Below are 17428 nucleotides of genomic sequence, written 5' to 3'. Positions count from 1 at the left end.
GTGCTCCAATTTGATGAGGACTTCTTGAATTCTGATTCTGTCCTCTAACCTGCTTGCAACCCCTCCCAACTTGGTGTCATCTATAAGTTCCCCAATTATCCAAGTCATTAGTGAAAATACTGAATAGTACCGGATCCAGGAGAGGCCTCTGGGTGATCCCATTTGATACAGCCTCATTGAAGGTGAATCATTGATAACTGATGACACTTCCCTAGTTCACTTATGAGAACATCATTTGGGCTTCATTAGAAGTCTTACTAGTATCAAGCCACATCATGTCTACTGCTGCTCCCTGTTCATTATCAGCTTCACCAGTAACCCCAACAAAGAAGGAAATTAGGTTGCTCTGGATTATTTATTCTTGACAAATCCTTGTTGGCTGTTACTTGTTCTCCCTATGATCCTCTTTGTACGTAAAAACTTATAATTTAGTAATTGCCTACAGTATCTTTCCAACAAGTATGGAAGTAAGATTGACTTAGCTATAATTTCCCTGATATCCTTTGCTTATGTCTAGACTACAAAATAAAGTTGAATGTATTAAAGTCGACTTTGTAATACTGGATTTTATAAAGTCGAAGTTGCGTGTATGCACCTGCTCACAAAATTGTCTTAGTACATCTCTAGTACATCGCTGAAGTTTGACTGTTGCAGCAGTGCATTGTGGGTACCTATGTCATAGTTCCTTCAGCTCTGTTGCATTCTGGGTTTTTTTTGACAGTGCATGATGGGAAGAAATGCTCTGCAAGTAGTTGTAGGTGTGTTATGTCATCTTCACAGACTGCATTGCTCTCATTCCCACCGCCATTGAAAACAAACAGCCATTTTTCAGAAGTCTTTGTTCCAGCTGAGAGAAATTGTTTGAATCATCTGCATTATGGAAAGAAGCAGCTTTTTTGTTTTGTTTTAATGGAGAATCCTGGATCTCCTGATGGCTCCATGCTGGAGCCCTTTTGCAACCCAGAGAAATCATAGTTAGATATGATTTCTACGCTGGCCAGAAAGAGAATTAACTCAAATTGCTGGGCTTCCTGTTTCCAACTTCCTGAATGCCTGGAAGTGAAAGTAGCCAGAATGGAGACACTCGGGGCATTGTGGGACACCTCTAGAGGCTGGTAAAATCAATTTAATGTAATCCTGTTTTCACACTGGCATTAATTTGACCTTGTGAATTCAAACTTGGTGTTATACCACATTGGAGGGGCAGGGCAAGAAAGTCGACCTTAGCACCCCTTAAAATCAACCTAATGATATTTGCAGAGAAGACGGTCCCACTGTAAAATCAAGTGCCTTAAAATCAACTTTTGCTCTAGTGTAGAAAGCCTTTGTTGCTCTTTTTAACAATAGGTACTGTGTTTGCCCTTCCACAGTGCTCTGTGATCTCCATCTTCCATGAGCTTCTGATGATCATCACCAATGGTTCAGAGACTGCATCAATTAGTTCCTTAAGTACCCTAAGGTACAATTTTGTCAGGCCCTCCCAACTTCTGTATTTGTAGCTTATTTATAGCCTTTAACCTGTTCCTTCCGTATGGGACTATTTGCATCCATAAAGTTAATTTTGTGAGTATGTTCTTAGGATTGAGGCTTTGATCTGGCTTTTATTCCTAGAAACTCCTATTCAAAATGTCATTTCCACAGCAACTGCACTCAGCTTTTAAGTAAAAGGACTTACTTTCCTTGTCTTCATTTCCAAATGAAAATAGTGTCTTGTAAGCTTTGTTTTGGAAAAAAAAATCAAAAACCAATTATTGGGGAGTGAAAGAAATTGAATGCCAGGAGTCTCGTGCTCATGATCAATTTTATGAAAACACACAGGGGGCAAACAGAGGAAATACGTAGTTTTAAAAAAGAAAAACCTTTGAAATGTTTCAAGTCTCCATTAATTTGTCAGAAAAAGCATTTTAAAACTTTATTAAAAAGGAATTGCCCAGATTATGTAAGTAGGTGTATTCTTACAAAGAATGCATTGTGTCTGTTTTCTACTTCTGAGGCATGTAGTGTAACTATATACACATTTGTGAAGTACCTGTTTCCCTATATGTTTATATAGGTGATCTGTATGGTGCCATAGGCTCTCCTGTTAGGCTGACACGGACTGTGATTGTTGGAAAACATAAAGAATTAGTTCAACGTGTTCTCTACGTTCTGACCTACTTCCTACGGTGCTCTGAGCTACAGGAAAATCAACTGACCTGGAATGGGAAAGCTGGAGAGGAGGAACACTTGGTAAATGGAAGCAATATCACAACTACATTGGAAAAGGGAGAAGTTGAGGAATCTGATTATGTGGTTGTCACGGTTAAGAATGAATCTGCCTTTGTGTCTCCAGTCCTACCTCTGAAGAATGGGGGAAATCAAACCATGGGGCATGTCAGTAACCCAGGGAGCTCTCCTGCTACACCAATGTCCTCAAAAGAAAAGAATGAAGAAGTAACAAGAAAGACTGATCAGAGCTGCCGGGTCTCCTGTATTGCATCCAAAGACCGTGCTGTTGATGGTCCTGAGTCTAAAAGTGACAATAAGAAAGGGAAGGGAGTTGATGATACAGGAGCTGAGTCCAACCACTTTGAAGAACGAATTGAACTGGAGGACCAAATGGCTGAGTTGAAAAATAGCAACCAGGCCACCACACATGAAGTAGCAAAAAAGCCATCTGACAGGTCATCTGCAGTACCATGTTGTGAGAGATTTGTTGAGAGAAGTCCTCATTTAGAAAGGGTCACCTTCCAGATTGGAAGTTCTACATCACCAGAGTCAGATTTAGAAAGTCACAGAAGGGAAATGGATGAAAGTTTTAGGGCATTCAAAAAAAGCTGTACTTCAACACCACCAGATGTGCCTGCTGAAACTTCCCAGAGCCAACAAACTTCCAAACCCTCTCTTAAACCATTGCATGTCAGGAGTAATATCTGTTATGCACAAATTCCATCATGTGAAGGAAGTGCAAGTGGATTTGATGAGTATTTTGCTGAAGATAGTAAAATTGAAATGAATGTAGCAAATACTTCTACGCTATTGGGCTTCTCAGATGAACCACGTAAACCATCTAATAACAAAAGAGAAACTATAAAAACAGAAACCTTAAACGAAGCTAAAACTCTGCACTCCAAGAACGCGGAGGGCCATTCACATGACTCTGTTAAAACAAGTTCTGACATACAGGTCTCTGTTGCTGAAGATGTCCCCTATGGGGATGCTGGAAGGAAAAACCCCTTCAGAATTGAAGGGGCTATTCCAAGGAATGAAAGTTCAGATAGTGCCCTTGGAGACAGCGACGATGACGGTGCTTCATGTATCTCGGATCTACACACTCAAGGCCATGTCTGCAATAGGCACGGAGGGTTTACAGAAATAGAACTTCCTTTACCAAGGTAAAGAATGTATTAGAATAAGACTTGTAGCAGCTGGGGTCAAACACTGTTGCTACCCAAGAGCTGTTCAATGGTCCGTGAATTTCATGGGGTCTCAGTTTCTTACTGATGTGCCCGTACTGTAAAAATTGTTGTTGCAACCAGGTCCCCATGTTGGAAGTCTCAGCAGAAGGCTGAGACTGAGTAAGATAATTCTTTTGGCAGACAGTGAGTGTATTTGACAGGGTTTCTTTTCTCAGATATTTCTGATCGTTCAGCAGGGCTGAGACACATGCTGGTGTGTTGGGAAGTACACATAGTTACTGCCTTTTGCTTTGAAAATTTCCCTCTCTGCTTAGCATGAGCATTAAATTCATTTATTTAAAAACAACCCCCCAAAAAATCTGACTGCTTTGGAGTATGTACATTAAATTTACTTTTAGCATTTGCTAGAAGTCATTATTAGAGTTAGGGCTATAAAACAAGTTCCATTATAACTTCTCCATTCCCACCTCACTTGTATTATGTAAGCTTTGAATTTCGCAGGGAAGCCCTTATTACCAGGCAAAGCTCTGTGGACTATGCTCAGCTTTATTTTAGTTTAGGGTCTTAAAAACTCCTCCCTTGATCCTGAAATGTTCCATCTTTGTGGTCTAGCAGGTGAACATTTGTGAAAGCCTGAGCAAAATACTTTATTCATCCTTTTTTTTTTCCTGTTTTTAAAAAAAAAGAAAAATCTAATAGCATTTTTGGTACAAAGAATTGATAAAATCTAAAATTTAACACAGGCATAATTTGGATTTGGATGCCACTGCTTTTTTTGAGACTGCAGATTCATTTAGTTCAAGTGTTCGTTGACCCAAGCAACGAACTCTCAAGTTCAGCAAGCCAATGAGCTTCAGAACAGCTTATATGTTGCACAAGGCCTAATGGTTGCAGGCTTGTCATCTTTTCTTAATATCTAGGAAACTAAAATGTTCTGACCTGTTTAAAATTAGTTAGGGAATGTTAAGAGCCCTACACCAATATTAGCTCTGCATTTTTTGGGAGGACGGGGTATGGCTTCATTTAGTACCGCTTAATTTTAAATGCCAAAGGCCTTGCTATGCAAAATTTAAACAGGCTACAGAGCCAGGCACAGAGTGAGCCTGCGGGCTAGTTGATGTCAGATCTCTCAACAGTATCTAAATGTATTCTGCCAGATAGGAATTGTATCAGTTTCATGTACCTGAAGATTTTGTGACAAGTATATTATGCTGACAGTGTCACCATACTTAATGTGCCTATAGTGGGAAAAGAGGTCTTAAGGATGGCTGTGCTTTTGGCTTGTGAATGGGCTTCATATTCTTCTGTTTCAGATCCAACATAATCAGCAGTCCAAGTGTGAAAAACTTTGGAAGGTCACTTCTCGGTGGTTACTGTCCCACATACATGCCTGATCTGGTACTGCATGGAATAAATAATGATGAAAAACTCAAGCAGTGGTTACCAGCAGATCTGCTTCATGCAGTGCATGTAGGTTTCCCTACATTTTTTCAGAGCCACTGACCCCTTAGTAGTAGGAATGGTAGGATCATACTGAGAACATATTCTAGATGGGAGAAAAGATAGAGGATAGCTACTGTTCAAAAAAATCGGTTGTTAATGGGAGACTTCACACACCAATAGGGAGACTTCACACTTCTTGACTTGAGTCTTTCTCTTGTATGGTGTAAATCTTTCATAACACCAATGTAAATGGGGAAAAATCTAATTCTCTATTTACAACTTGAAAAATGGAACAGAATTATTCTTTACAGTAGTAACAGAGAGGTCACCGTGTTAGTCTGTATTCTAACAAAACAAACCAGCCATCATGTAGCACTTTAATTTGATTTTGTTAGTCTTTAAAGTGCTATGTGACTGCTGGTTTATTTCTTTATAATAGGAAAAATATTTTGAAGTGCTTCCCTTTTCAGTCACCTTAATAGGCTGACTGTACTGCAGTTTACACAACTGCAGGTGCCTGGCAGCTTGTTAATAGAGTTGCCACCTAATATAGTACGTTACTATGGATATGAGAAATCTTGCAAAGACTTAGATTTTGCCAGATGCCATTAGCACATACAACTGACTGCAGATTGCAGTTGGCTATAAGCACAAGCTTCCTTGTTTCTTAGACCATGTCTAAAGTGACTGCGTTTTGCTCTGTTTGTAGTTCAAAACATGTAAATTATTGTAATTGATCTATCACAAAATTAACATTTATAGTTGTATAATAAATGCTGACTAAAGATTAATAAGCCCTAGTGGCATTAAATGCCTTTGGCTATCTGTAGCAGTTCAGGATGTAAGCATTGAAAATAATCATGCTTCTCTAAAGGATTTGTTTTGAATTGAGCAGTGAAATTGCAATTTTTTCCATGCTCACAGAACAGAAATTTGTCTTTGAAACACACAGGGCACAGGTTTAGCCCCCAGTCTAATCCTTTGTGCCTCCCCCGTATTAGAAAGCAACACTAAAGCTGGTCTAATAGAGGAGTTGGCGATTCCTTTTGATTAAAGGAATCTGCAGTGATGAATCAGTACATAACTGTCTCTTTTACATCCTTCTTTAAAAAAATCAATACATCTTGTGTATTTTTACTTTGGCCCCAAATCAAGTTTGTCTTTTTAGTTATTTCACTATTTAAAAAAATCCAGTCCAAATGCTCCATGGTTCTTGTGCTACTTTATTTTTTTAAAAACCTTCTTTTCTAGACAAAAACAGTGTTTGGTCTCACTTGGGTGGCACTCTTCCTTCTTTATTGTTCCCACCCAACCTCCCCTCTGCAAAAACTTAAGTACTAATGAAGCCTTTTAATCTCAGTTGTGAACACCAGTTGAAAATATTCTGAACAGCTACTGTTCTTGTTCTGTACCTGTTACAGCATCCAGTACTAGATGAGCCTATAGCAGAAGCTGCCTGCATTATAGCTGATATGGATAAATGGAATGTTCAGGTGGCTACAAGCCAGAGAAAGATGATGGACAATGTGAAGCTAGGCAAAGATGTCTTAGTCTCCAGTCAAGTGTCCAGTTTGCTGCAGTCCATTTTACAGCTTTACAAACTCAACCTCCCAGCTGATTTTGTAAGTATTTCCTTATGAACAACTGTGGCTAATGGCAATTGTTTGGTCATATGTGCTAAATTGTTTATATTAGGGCTTTCAGGAATTCACCGATTTCATTTCAGTTACAATGTAACAATTTAATCAGTATACTAAAGGTACAACAGTGCAGCCCAACTACAGATACACTACATGCACAAAAATGTATTAAAAGAACATTAAGATTGCAAAGTCAGGGACATGTTAACAAATGCAAGAATTAGAATTGCCTGATCAACTTTAATTCAGACCCTTTGTGTGCCTGTGTTATGCTACAGTCTTGAATTACGTGATCACATACTGCTTTCCCCCAGAACTTCTGCCAAAGATGAGCATAATGCTGCTAAACTTGTTTTAGCAGGGCTGTCTCCCTTGTCAATTTTTCTTCTGAACCACCCACGCATTTTGCACATCAACAGACTGTATTTTGTACGGCACTACAGAAAATAGAACAGCTCTGAGCTCTAGGCAACAAAGCCCAATGGTGTGTTCATTGTGGCACTTAAAAATCTGTGATGGTATTAAATCCTGGCTTTTGTGTGGGTTTCAGCGTGTCAGTGGTGAGTGGAAAGAACAAGTTAAAATCCGCATGGATGCAGCTAAAATGCACCTTTTTAATAAGAAGTCTCACACAAAACTTTTATATCCCAGTTTGTTAGTACAGGTTACACCTCCCAAAATCAGGACACTCTGGTCCAGCAACATTCCTGGTTCAGCAGGACCATGGATGTTCCAGGACCAGAGAGTCCCAGGGCTGTGAGCCTAGTTGCAAGAGGGCCAGTAGCTGTGAGCCTGATGACGATGGGACTAGCGTCACTGCTGTACCAGAAGCCCAACAAGGCCAGCATCCGTGGGGTTAGCTGAGGCTGGAACCAGTGTCTGTGAGTCCAGCAGTTTGGCTGGGGACCAGTGTCTGGTGGCTCAGCCAAGCCAGAGGCAGGGGAGCTAGCCATGGCAGAAAAAGATCTGGCATCAGGAAAGGGCAATGGGCTGGGGAAGGCCAGAGGCAGGATACCTCCCCTGATCCAACAAATTGCATCATTCTGGATAGGTTAGGTCCTGAGGGTGCCGGAGCAGGGAGGTCCGACTTGTACCACTGATATTAATTCTGACTTCTGGATAATTTTGCATTCATTCAATGGTACTTTTATTAAGGAAGCTTAAATTCCACTGCACTTCTCATGCCTGTGTAGGCATGATGAGCCTGAACTCTTCAGCCATCAAGAATGAGAGGGATATGGTCACAGAATATCTCTGGCTTGATAGCACAACTGCCTGCTGCTACACAAAGGTCCACAGAGGATTTGTGGCAGAGAGACCTGGGCACGGGTAGAGGTTGCCAAAGCTGATGGGGCAGATGAGACCCTGGAAGCACTGCCTAGAGTCCAGGATCATGGGCTGGTGGGTCACCAGTGGTACCTGACCCCCCAGGCACAGGTAAGCCAGGTGCCAAACCTGGCTTATTGTACGCATGTGTGCACCTCTGCTTATAAAAAACCTTAGCCTCCCTCATCCCCCACAATACAAACATTATTTTTGTGAAAATAACCGTCCCTTTGCATCCTTTCTTTTTCCTGCACCTTAACCCTCCCCCCCACATAAAAGTATTTGTTCTGTGAAAGCCATGGTCTGATTTATTGGTTCACATTTGGTGGGGTGCACAAATCATTGTGGGGAGCAGGGGTGGTATCACAACAGTCAAATACAACAGAATTCCGTAGCTGCTCAGTCATTCATAAAGCTGTTTTTCAAAGCCTCCCTTATTGCTACTGCCTCTGCATTCACACTGGTGAATGCCCTTCTGGGAGGCTGCGCATAAGCCCTGCTCATGACATCTGCCTCTGCAATCCCAGCGGTCATTGAATTTTCCCGCCTGGATTCATAAAGATTATGCAAAATACAGCTACAGCACACTGCTACCATGGTGGGGACATTAGTTTCATAAAGGTCCAGGTGGGTCAGTGAGCACCTGAACCTTGCTTTTAAAGGGCCAAAGGTCCATTCCACCACCATTCTGCTCTTGCTGAGTGTGTAGTTGAAGTGCTCCTTGCTGTGGTCCAGGGTGCTTCATGGGGCAAGGGAGCCAGAGGGTAAGCAGGGTCACCCAGTATTATTACTTTAGGCATCTCAACATCACCAGTCTTGATTTTTCCGGTCTGGGGAAAAAAGTCCCATCCAGGAGCTTTTTTGTACAAACAAGAATTTCTAAAGATGCATGCATCATGAACCTTTCCCAACCATCCCACACTGATGTCGGTGAAACAACCTTTGTAATCTACCACCACCTGCAACACCATCAAGTAGTATCCTTTTTAGTTTATATACTCAGAAGCCACATGGTCCAGAGCCACGATGGGGCTGTGCATGCCATCTATTGCCCCTCTGCAGTTAGGAAACCCCGTGTCAGCAAAGCCATCCACTATGTGCTGGACATCTCCCAAGGTCACGTTATTCCTTAGGAGACGCCGCCAGATTGCATTGGCTTCCTGCGTCACCATGGCCCCCACTGTAGATCTGCCTGCCTCAAATTCACTTCCCACAGACCAGTAATTGTCAGGCGTTGCAAACTTCCAGAGAGAGAGTGCCACTTGTTTGTTAAAACCGGTCACTCGTTAAAGCCGGTCTCATTCTTGTGTTGTTGCGCTTCAGGGGGGAGGCCAGCAAATCACAAAGCTCCATGAAAATGACTTGAGCATGTGAAAGTTCTGCACCCACTGCTGGTCATCCCTGATCTCCAAAACAATGTGGTCCCCCTAGTGTGTGTTGGTTTCATGAGTCCAAAAACTCTGCTCCACTGTATGCAATGCATCCAGGGCAGCCACCATTTTTAAGTTTCTGGTCTGCAGTTCATTGATTTAATCTTTGTCCTCTTCATCCACAACCATCATATCAGTCCACTGCCTTTGTCAAAGCAAATACTGCATGACATTCCAGGAAGTGGCCATAACAGCCCATGCAAAGACTTGAAGCCATGCTTGCACTAGCACTGTGCCAGAGAAGATGGTGCAATGGGCTGTTTGTTTTCGCATGATTAGTGGGTGCTCTGAATTCTAGGATAGTGGTTTGCACTCTGGGATACTAACATCAAACACCCACTAGCAACTGCTGCAATTTTTTTTCCCCACAAGACAATGGTACAAAACTCCCAGAATGCCACATGGCTAAGGCACTGTGTGATAAGTACCTACACTGCATTGCTTAAACAGTCAAACTTGAACAGTAACAGAGAGGAAGCCGTGCTAGTCTATACACTATCAAAACAAAAAGCAGTCAAGTAGCACTTTAAAGACTAGCAAAATAGTTTATTAGGTGAGCTTTCGTGGGACAGACCCACTTCTTCGGACCAGAAAAGACTCAATATTTAAGGCACAGAGAACCAAAAACAGTAAGCAAGGAGGACAAATCAGAAAAAGATAATCAAGGTGAGCAAATCAGAGAGTGGAGGGGTCGGGGGGAAGGTCAAGAATTAGACTGAGCCAAGTATGCAGATGAGCCCCTATAGTGACTCAGAAAGTTCCCATCACTATTTAAACCATGTGTTAATGGGCCGAATTTGAATATAAAAGCCAGCGCGGCTAAAAACATCAAAACACTCCAGATCCACAAACCAATTAGTCAACATTTTAATGGAATGGGGCATTCTGTCAATGACCTAAAGGTATATGTGTTACTGAAAAGGAATTATCACACCGTTCTGGAAAGAGAAACAGCCGAGCTGGCTTTTTTGCTAGTCTTTAAAGTGCTACTTGACTGCTTTTTGTTTGGACAGTCAAACTTTAATAAATCAATGGAGACACGGTAAATTGACGCAGAGAAACACTAAGTCGACGTTACAGAACTGTAAAGTGGATAGAAAGCTGGATGGATGGATGGGCCCAACAGGTATGGTCAATGGCTCAATATCTAGTTGATGGTCGGTTTCAAGAGGAGTGCTCCAGGAATCAGTTCTAGGGCTGGTATTGTTCAAAATCTTTATTAGTGACCTGGATGAGGGGGTGGATTGCACCCTCAGCAAATTTGCAGATGACACTAAGCTAGGGGATCAGGTAGATACATTGGAGGATAGGGATAGGGTCCAGAATGACCTAGACAAATTGGAGGATTGGTCCAAAAGAAATTTGATGAGGCTCAGCAAGGAGAAGTGCAGAGTCCTGCACTTGGGATGGAAGAATCCCAAGCACTGTTACAGGCTGGGGACTGACTGGCTAAGTAGCAATGCTACAGAAAAGGATCTGGGGATTACAGTGCATCTGAGGTTGGATATAAGTCAACAGTGTGCCCTTGTAGCCCAGAAGGCTAACAGCATGTTGGGGTACATTAAGAGAAGCATTTCCAGCAGACCAGTAGGTCTAGAGAAGTAGTTATTTCCCTCTACTCAGCACTGGTGAGGCCATATCTGGAGTATTGCATCCAGTTCTGGGGCTCCCCAGTATAGAAAGGATGTGGACTCATTGGAGAGGGTTCAGCAGAGAGCAACAATTATATAGTTTGCAGAAGAGAATACTGAAGGGTGATTTGATAGCAGCCTTCAACTTCCTTAAAGGGGGCTCTAAAGTGGGTGGAGAGAGGCTCTTCTCAGTGGTGACAGATGTCAGAACAAGGAGCAATAGTCTGAAGTCACAGAGATATAGGTTGGATATTAGGCAAAACTATTTCACCAGGAGGATCATGAAGCACTGGAATGTGTTACTGAGAGGTGGTGGAATCCCTAGAGGTTTTTAAGTCCTGGCTTGACATAGTCATGGCTGGGATGATTTAGTTGGAGTTGATACTGCTTTAGGCAGGGGGCTGGACTAGATGACCTCCTGAGGTCCCTTCCTGCCCTAGAATTCTATGATTCTATGAAGATTTGTGGACAATTGACTTCGAGTTCATAACATTGAGGTTAAAAAGTGGAATTTATTAAAACTGATTTTATTTTGTAGTGTAGATGTAGCCTGACACTCACCTTCTTTCTCTCTGGGGCTCCCCACCATCCTGTCCTGCTGAGCCAGATTGTCTGGTCTCCCCCAGCCAGAGCACAGCTAGCCACCCCTCATCCAGCAAAGCAATGCAGACACTCTTTAACCACTGCTCTGGGTGGATGCAGTTCTAGGGTACAGTATCCAGGAAATGAACCCCCAGAAGGGATCAAAGCCCCCAAATAAATCCATCTCTCTCTGTGCAAAAGACATGCACAGAGAGGGCTCATTAGATATGTCTCCTTTATAAATGAAACGGAGATAGGTAGAGTGGTTGCCCCCCCACCCAGATGATAAACATTTACAATGGCTTCAGTATAAACAAAAGGGCTTTTATTGAGCAAAACAGTAGGATTTAAAGAGTTATAAATGAGAGCAAGCAGGTCACAGCCAGTTACCAAATTAAACAAAAGAGAGAACACATACCTCTAATTCTGTTCCCCTAAAAATCTATTTACTCATGAGTCCTTACCCTAAACAGTTGCCTTTGTATAAGTAAAATTTTTGTATCAGAAATAAACTTATCCTGACCTGGGTCTCCAGTAAAATTCTGTCTTTCCTGGGGTATGTCAGACAATTTCCAAAGCAGGCTGAAGACAAAAGATGGAGGAATCCGAGGGCCGTCTATATATCCTTCCTCTGTGAAGGGAATTATGTTGTTCTCTTCATGTAAAAGTGTTCTCCAAAATGGAGACTGTCATAACAGTGAAATGAGCTGTCCCTCTCCTTTTTAGGCAATCGGCCATTGTCTACTCTCAAGTCTGAACGTGACAGCCAAGTTCTTCAGATGTGAACTGACACCCATTAAAGGCCCTTTGTTAGCAAAATACTGCTATCCCCTCACAAGTCATGCTCTCACAGTAGGGTAGTCAGACCTCTTTTTTCAGTCTTCATAGAGACAAACATTTGGAACACAAAAATGCAGGCAATTCTTGTCGCCTCAATTACCAAAATGATACCTGCATGAAAATAGGATTTACAGATCCAGTGATTTGAGCATTGTCCTGCTAAACCCAAGGTTGTGAGTTCAATCCTTGAGACGGCCACTTACGGATCGGGGGCAGATTAAAAAAAAAAAATCTGTCAGGGATGGTGATAGGCCCTGGTGTGAGGGCAGGGGACTGGACTCAACGACCTCTGAAGGTCCCTTCCAGTTCCATGAGAATAGGTATATCCAGCAGATTATACCATTGAAAACTGTAGGTCCCAAGACACTTTGTTCAAAGCATCTGAGTTGTGCATACAGTAAACTCTGTTTTATCCAGTATTCAAACAACCAGAATTCTCAATTAACCAGCATTCCGTCCCACTCCAGCCTTCCCTTCTTACTCTGGTGGCCTCTAAGTACGTATGTGGCTGGTGGTCCCCCTGCTCTTGTACCCAGTGCCCACCACCCAGAGCAGCTATGTGACAGCGGCCCTTGGAGCAGAGTGTAGCCACCCCCAGAGCAGCTCCTCACCCAGTGCCTGCTGCCAGCAATGGCTTCCTGCGCGGCGCAGCCATGCCCGAGCTCCCTGGCATCCCCACCAGCAGGATGACTGGGCAGTGGCTGAGCAGAAGCTGGCACTTGGGGGAGGGGTGGGAGGTGAGGGGAGGAGACTAATTTTGTCGTCTGGCATACTTAAATATTCGCCAACCTCCCGGTCCCAGGGCTGCTGGATATGAAAGAGTTTGATTGTATTTACATTCATAACCCATTTTTCATGAGGCGGGGATGGGGTGTCCTATCCGTAAGCGGCTCCTGACTTTTAGCTGATATTCAGTGCATGGAAGTGTTCTGTTTGTAAAGTACCATAACCAGAGTGTGTGGTGCTGCTGATTCTTCTTTAGAATAGGGTGTGACAAAGATGTAAACTCTTTTCATTACCTGCCATCTATGGTCTTTACTTTCCTAAAATTCTAAATCCCATATCACATGAGTAATAGCAGGACTAGGAAAGTAAACTATAGATATGCAAATGTCAAGAGATGACAAGCATTTATGGAATTAATTCCTACTAACCCTGTTTATTCTGGGTATCTATTCCTAACCCAGCTGATTTAAGGATGCATTAATGGAATTCTTTTTATATTGGAAGATTTATAGAGAATGTGTTATCCTAATTTATACCATGTTCTGACCGTGCCCTGTCATTTAGGTATTAAGGGAAAACGTTAAGTCATGCTGTTGTCAATTCAGCAATGTGGTGAGAAGGCATTTCTTTTTCCTATTACCCAGTACATTTAAAAATTTGGCCCGTTGTCTGTTCTGAAGTATACAAGAACCATTATGAACTGAAAAATGTTTTTTCAAGTCTTTTTACTGCTAAAGGACATGTAAAGAATATATGCTGCCTTGCCTAGCCAAACACAGCTCTCTTCTCTTTTAGATTGTTAGCAAAATGTGTTGTATGTTAGCATAAAATACCAAAGGAAATTGAAATTCGTAGGACGATGTTAAGAATTCCACATGCTTTAGCAAATGTAGTGTTTTTACTTCTTAAATGTCAGAGAAACACTTAATGAGACATAAAGTTACTTGCTGCTGATGCATGTCTAACTGCTGCCTCCTGGTCAGATGCACTCTGCAACATGACATACTATGTACGCCGTTGGCCTTCATCTCTAGTAGCGTGCAGCACTGGATTAGTTTGATTTTGGCGGACTGGTCTTTGCTGCAGAAAGAGGATGTATCCAGTTTAATACACACCCTGTATGCCAAACCAATATATGAAATAGTGTCTTAGCCGTTCCCATTGAAGCACTAAAAATACTGTTTTTTTCTGGCCACCTGGTAGTTTTGCCATTGACTTCAATGGTACCAGGGATTTCATCACTCTCTTACATGGTAATTCCACAGACATTTAAATTTTCTCTCCAATCTGTAAAAAGCACATGCAACTATACTTAGACCATATTAAATTAATGGACAATATGATTTATAAAAGTCTAATTACTGAATTACCAATTAATTTCAACTGTTACCTTTTGAAAATTAGTATTTGCTTCAACAGAGTTTAAGAATATTAAAACTCCTTTAGTACTACAGATTGAAACTCTCTCATCCGGCACCTTTGGGACTTGACCAGTACCAGACAAGAGAATTTGCCGGACCCCAGAAGGTCAATATTGTTTAACACATTACCAACACTTCCACTGCTTGCTAGGCTATTAGAAGACATTTAGAAGTAAACTACAGCTAAATAACACCACAGAACACTGGGAGCCAAGACTGGCTGCTGGAAACAAACTTTATGGGACCAGGGGAAGCTTGGCCACACTCATAAGTGGTCATCCACCTAACTAAAAATCATGCCAGATTATAGATGTTGCCAGATGAGAACGTTCCAGATTAGAGATGTTCAAATTGTATTAGTGCAAAATATCTACCAAGGGTTCATAAATGAGATTTTAGAGTATATTAATAAACAAAAGAACCTGTCACTACAGCACAGATTACTGTCTTCATGTAGTTTGTTGCAAATACATAATAAAACAGAGTTCTGGTTTTTAAAATTCTCAGTTTCTTCAAAAATGGCAATTCTGCTGACCTAAAAGTTCTGATATTTAAAGTTCAGCTATTTAAGTTGTATCTTTCAGAAAAACAGTAATTTTCAAAGAAGATGACCAAGTCAATATTGTCAGGCTTCAGTTGTAAATAATTGTCTTGAATGTCTTTTGGGTTTAATCCAGCTTTTAATTAAGTCAGTGAAAAGACTGCTATTGACTATAGCAAGAGTTGAATTTGTCTGTTCGACTGACGTGCAATAAATGTGCTAGTCAGGAAAGACTGGTTCAAATCTATGAAAAAATAATCTATTTTTCTAAAATTATTTTGGCTGTTTGAAAAAAGCAATTTGCCCATTCTTTAGATTCTTTTAAGTTGCACTAAACATGCATCATTCCTCCTGGTACAGTTGCTAAAATTATGAGCTTACATATTTATAGTGATTTCACTTGATTACTAATCAGTTATTGAAATTTCTGGTGTGCTTTCACAGTGCATAATGCATCTTGAGGATAGGTTACAAGAGATGTACCTCAAAAGCAAAATGCTCTCCGAATACCTGCGAGGACATACAAGAGTTCATGTAAAAGAGCTAGGAACTGTATTAGGGTAAGTAAGATTCAAAGCTGCAATAAATAGTTGGCAAGTTTGGGTGACCAAGCTCCCTTAAAGTTCATATGCTACCCTAAGGTTTAGTGAAAAGCTTGCTTCTCTCACACACACAAACCTAGTGGACAATGAGATGCTAAATCAAGTGTAATAGCAGCTATCTGGACTTCTAATTGAGTTGTTTCAAATTTACATTTAAGAACAAATTGCTCGTCCTTATTTCCTTGAAGAAAAATTAACAGACTTTTCATAGGCAAGTTGTCAAGATGAAACAAGCAAAATCCCATTTTGCTATCAGTCAGTCTGTTCTTTTTCCTTCTTTTGTATTAGTTTGAGGGTACACAAAAGCAGTGTGACCAAATGTCTGAGGGGTTTCTTTGGTGAGCAGTATTCATTTCTCTGGACACGAAAGGCAAGTGTGGGAAATGAATAGCAGTTCTCAGTTCAACATGCAGACTGTACATGTGTGCCTGTCTGACATCCTGAAGACCAAACACACACAGTTGTCATTAGTGTGCTAGTCAGGTGGGCTTCTGTTCTCTGCTCCCCTTTCTCACTGATTTTGTTCTCCACAATTATTTAAAATCCTGTGTTCAGAAACAAGACACACACAAATCAGTTCTCATACTAACTTGCTTAAAATGTTAAAAATACAGGCTAGCATTCCTGTTTAAATATAAAATAAGAAGTTAGTGACCACAGTCACTGAGTCCTTGGAGTCTTGCTGCTGTTAATCATGAGTGGAGAAAAAAAAGGGATAAGTGATTTTTATTTTTATTTTTAAAGCGGCTGTATACAGTAATTCAGTCACTAAGATCATAACTTGTTTTCATTTATGAGGTTTTTCTCAGTTGTTCACTTTATAGCTTTATTCTTCTGCTCCAAGAGCCAAATTAAGAAACTATGTCCATTTTTGTCTTCTCCTTCTGTCAGTCCTACATTTATTGTTGTTCATTATTTGAATTACGGTAGCACCTAGGAGCCTAATCATAGACCAGGACCACACTGTGCTGAGAGCTGTACAAACATGTACAAAAAAAGCTTACAGTTCCACTGGGCATTTCTTATTGTTCCCTTTTATTTTTAATAGTAGCAGTAATATCTAGCTCTTTTATAGCACTCCTCATTTGCTGATCTCAAAGCACTTCACAAAGAGGTCATATATCATTACTCTCATTTTACAAAGGGAAAAACTGAAGTGACATGAATTGCCCAAGGACACTCAGTGTTCCAGTGGTAGAGCTTGGAATAGAAATTTTAGTTTCTTGAATCCCAGTCCAGTTTCCTAGCCACTAGGTCATACTACCTCCCTTCTACTTTTTTGCTTTCTCTGTTCTTTTATTTTCCCTCCCATGTCCCAGTCACTATGCCACAGCTGAAGTGATTAGAAACTAACTTGGTTGTGCTTTTTCTTGTCAAGCTACCTCAGCTGTAATCTGCTCAGATCAGAAGCTGTCCTAGAGAACATCTACTGAGACTTTGGTGCAACATTTATTTGAAATGTTAAATTGTTTATTGGTGTGGCTATTCTCTCAGTTTGTGCAGTCTTGGAGAGTCTGGGTGAATGAATTTTAAGTATTAACTAGAGTGCTAAAGCACCACTGCTGACCTAACCATATGAATCTTTATCTGAGGTTTGGTCTACACAGGGGTAAAGTCGATCCTCATTCATCAATTCTAGCTACGCTAGTCAGTGTAGCTAGAATTGACGTATCAAGGTTGACTTCCTGCCCCTTTGTAGATCAGCATTCTTTGGGCTTGCACCAATGTCAGTTGACAGCTGAACCCAGAGAAATCGATTTCTTTTTTTTTGCTGTGAAGACTTGGCAAAATCAAACTCTGAGAGATCGATTGCGGTGCATCATATAACAGGTGAGTGTAGATTCAGCC

At 41.2% G+C, this 17428-nt stretch overlaps 1 protein-coding gene across 6 annotated transcripts in view; it reads left to right on the top strand.

The window, feature by feature from the left end:
• Positions 1-17428, top strand: part of FNIP2 (folliculin interacting protein 2) — a 97657-nt gene that overhangs the window by 75986 nt on the left and 4243 nt on the right. For 5 of the 6 annotated variants that reach the window (XM_074993121.1, XM_074993118.1, XM_074993120.1 and 2 more), the window contains 4 exons: positions 2054-3374; positions 4712-4868; positions 6263-6463; positions 15423-15538. In XM_074993121.1, coding sequence (XP_074849222.1) covers positions 2054-3374; positions 4712-4868; positions 6263-6463; positions 15423-15538 — 1795 coding nt within the window. Of the gene's footprint in view, positions 1-2053; positions 3375-4711; positions 4869-6262; positions 6464-15422; positions 15539-17428 lie in introns of those variants that run through there. The other variant, XM_074993122.1, reaches the window with a different exon arrangement.

This window comes from Carettochelys insculpta, chromosome 4 (assembly GCF_033958435.1).
Source record: "Carettochelys insculpta isolate YL-2023 chromosome 4, ASM3395843v1, whole genome shotgun sequence".
NCBI lineage: Eukaryota > Metazoa > Chordata > Testudines > Carettochelyidae > Carettochelys > Carettochelys insculpta.
The sequence above is the reverse complement of the archived record's forward strand: the minus strand, read 5'-3'. Positions and strand labels throughout refer to the sequence as shown.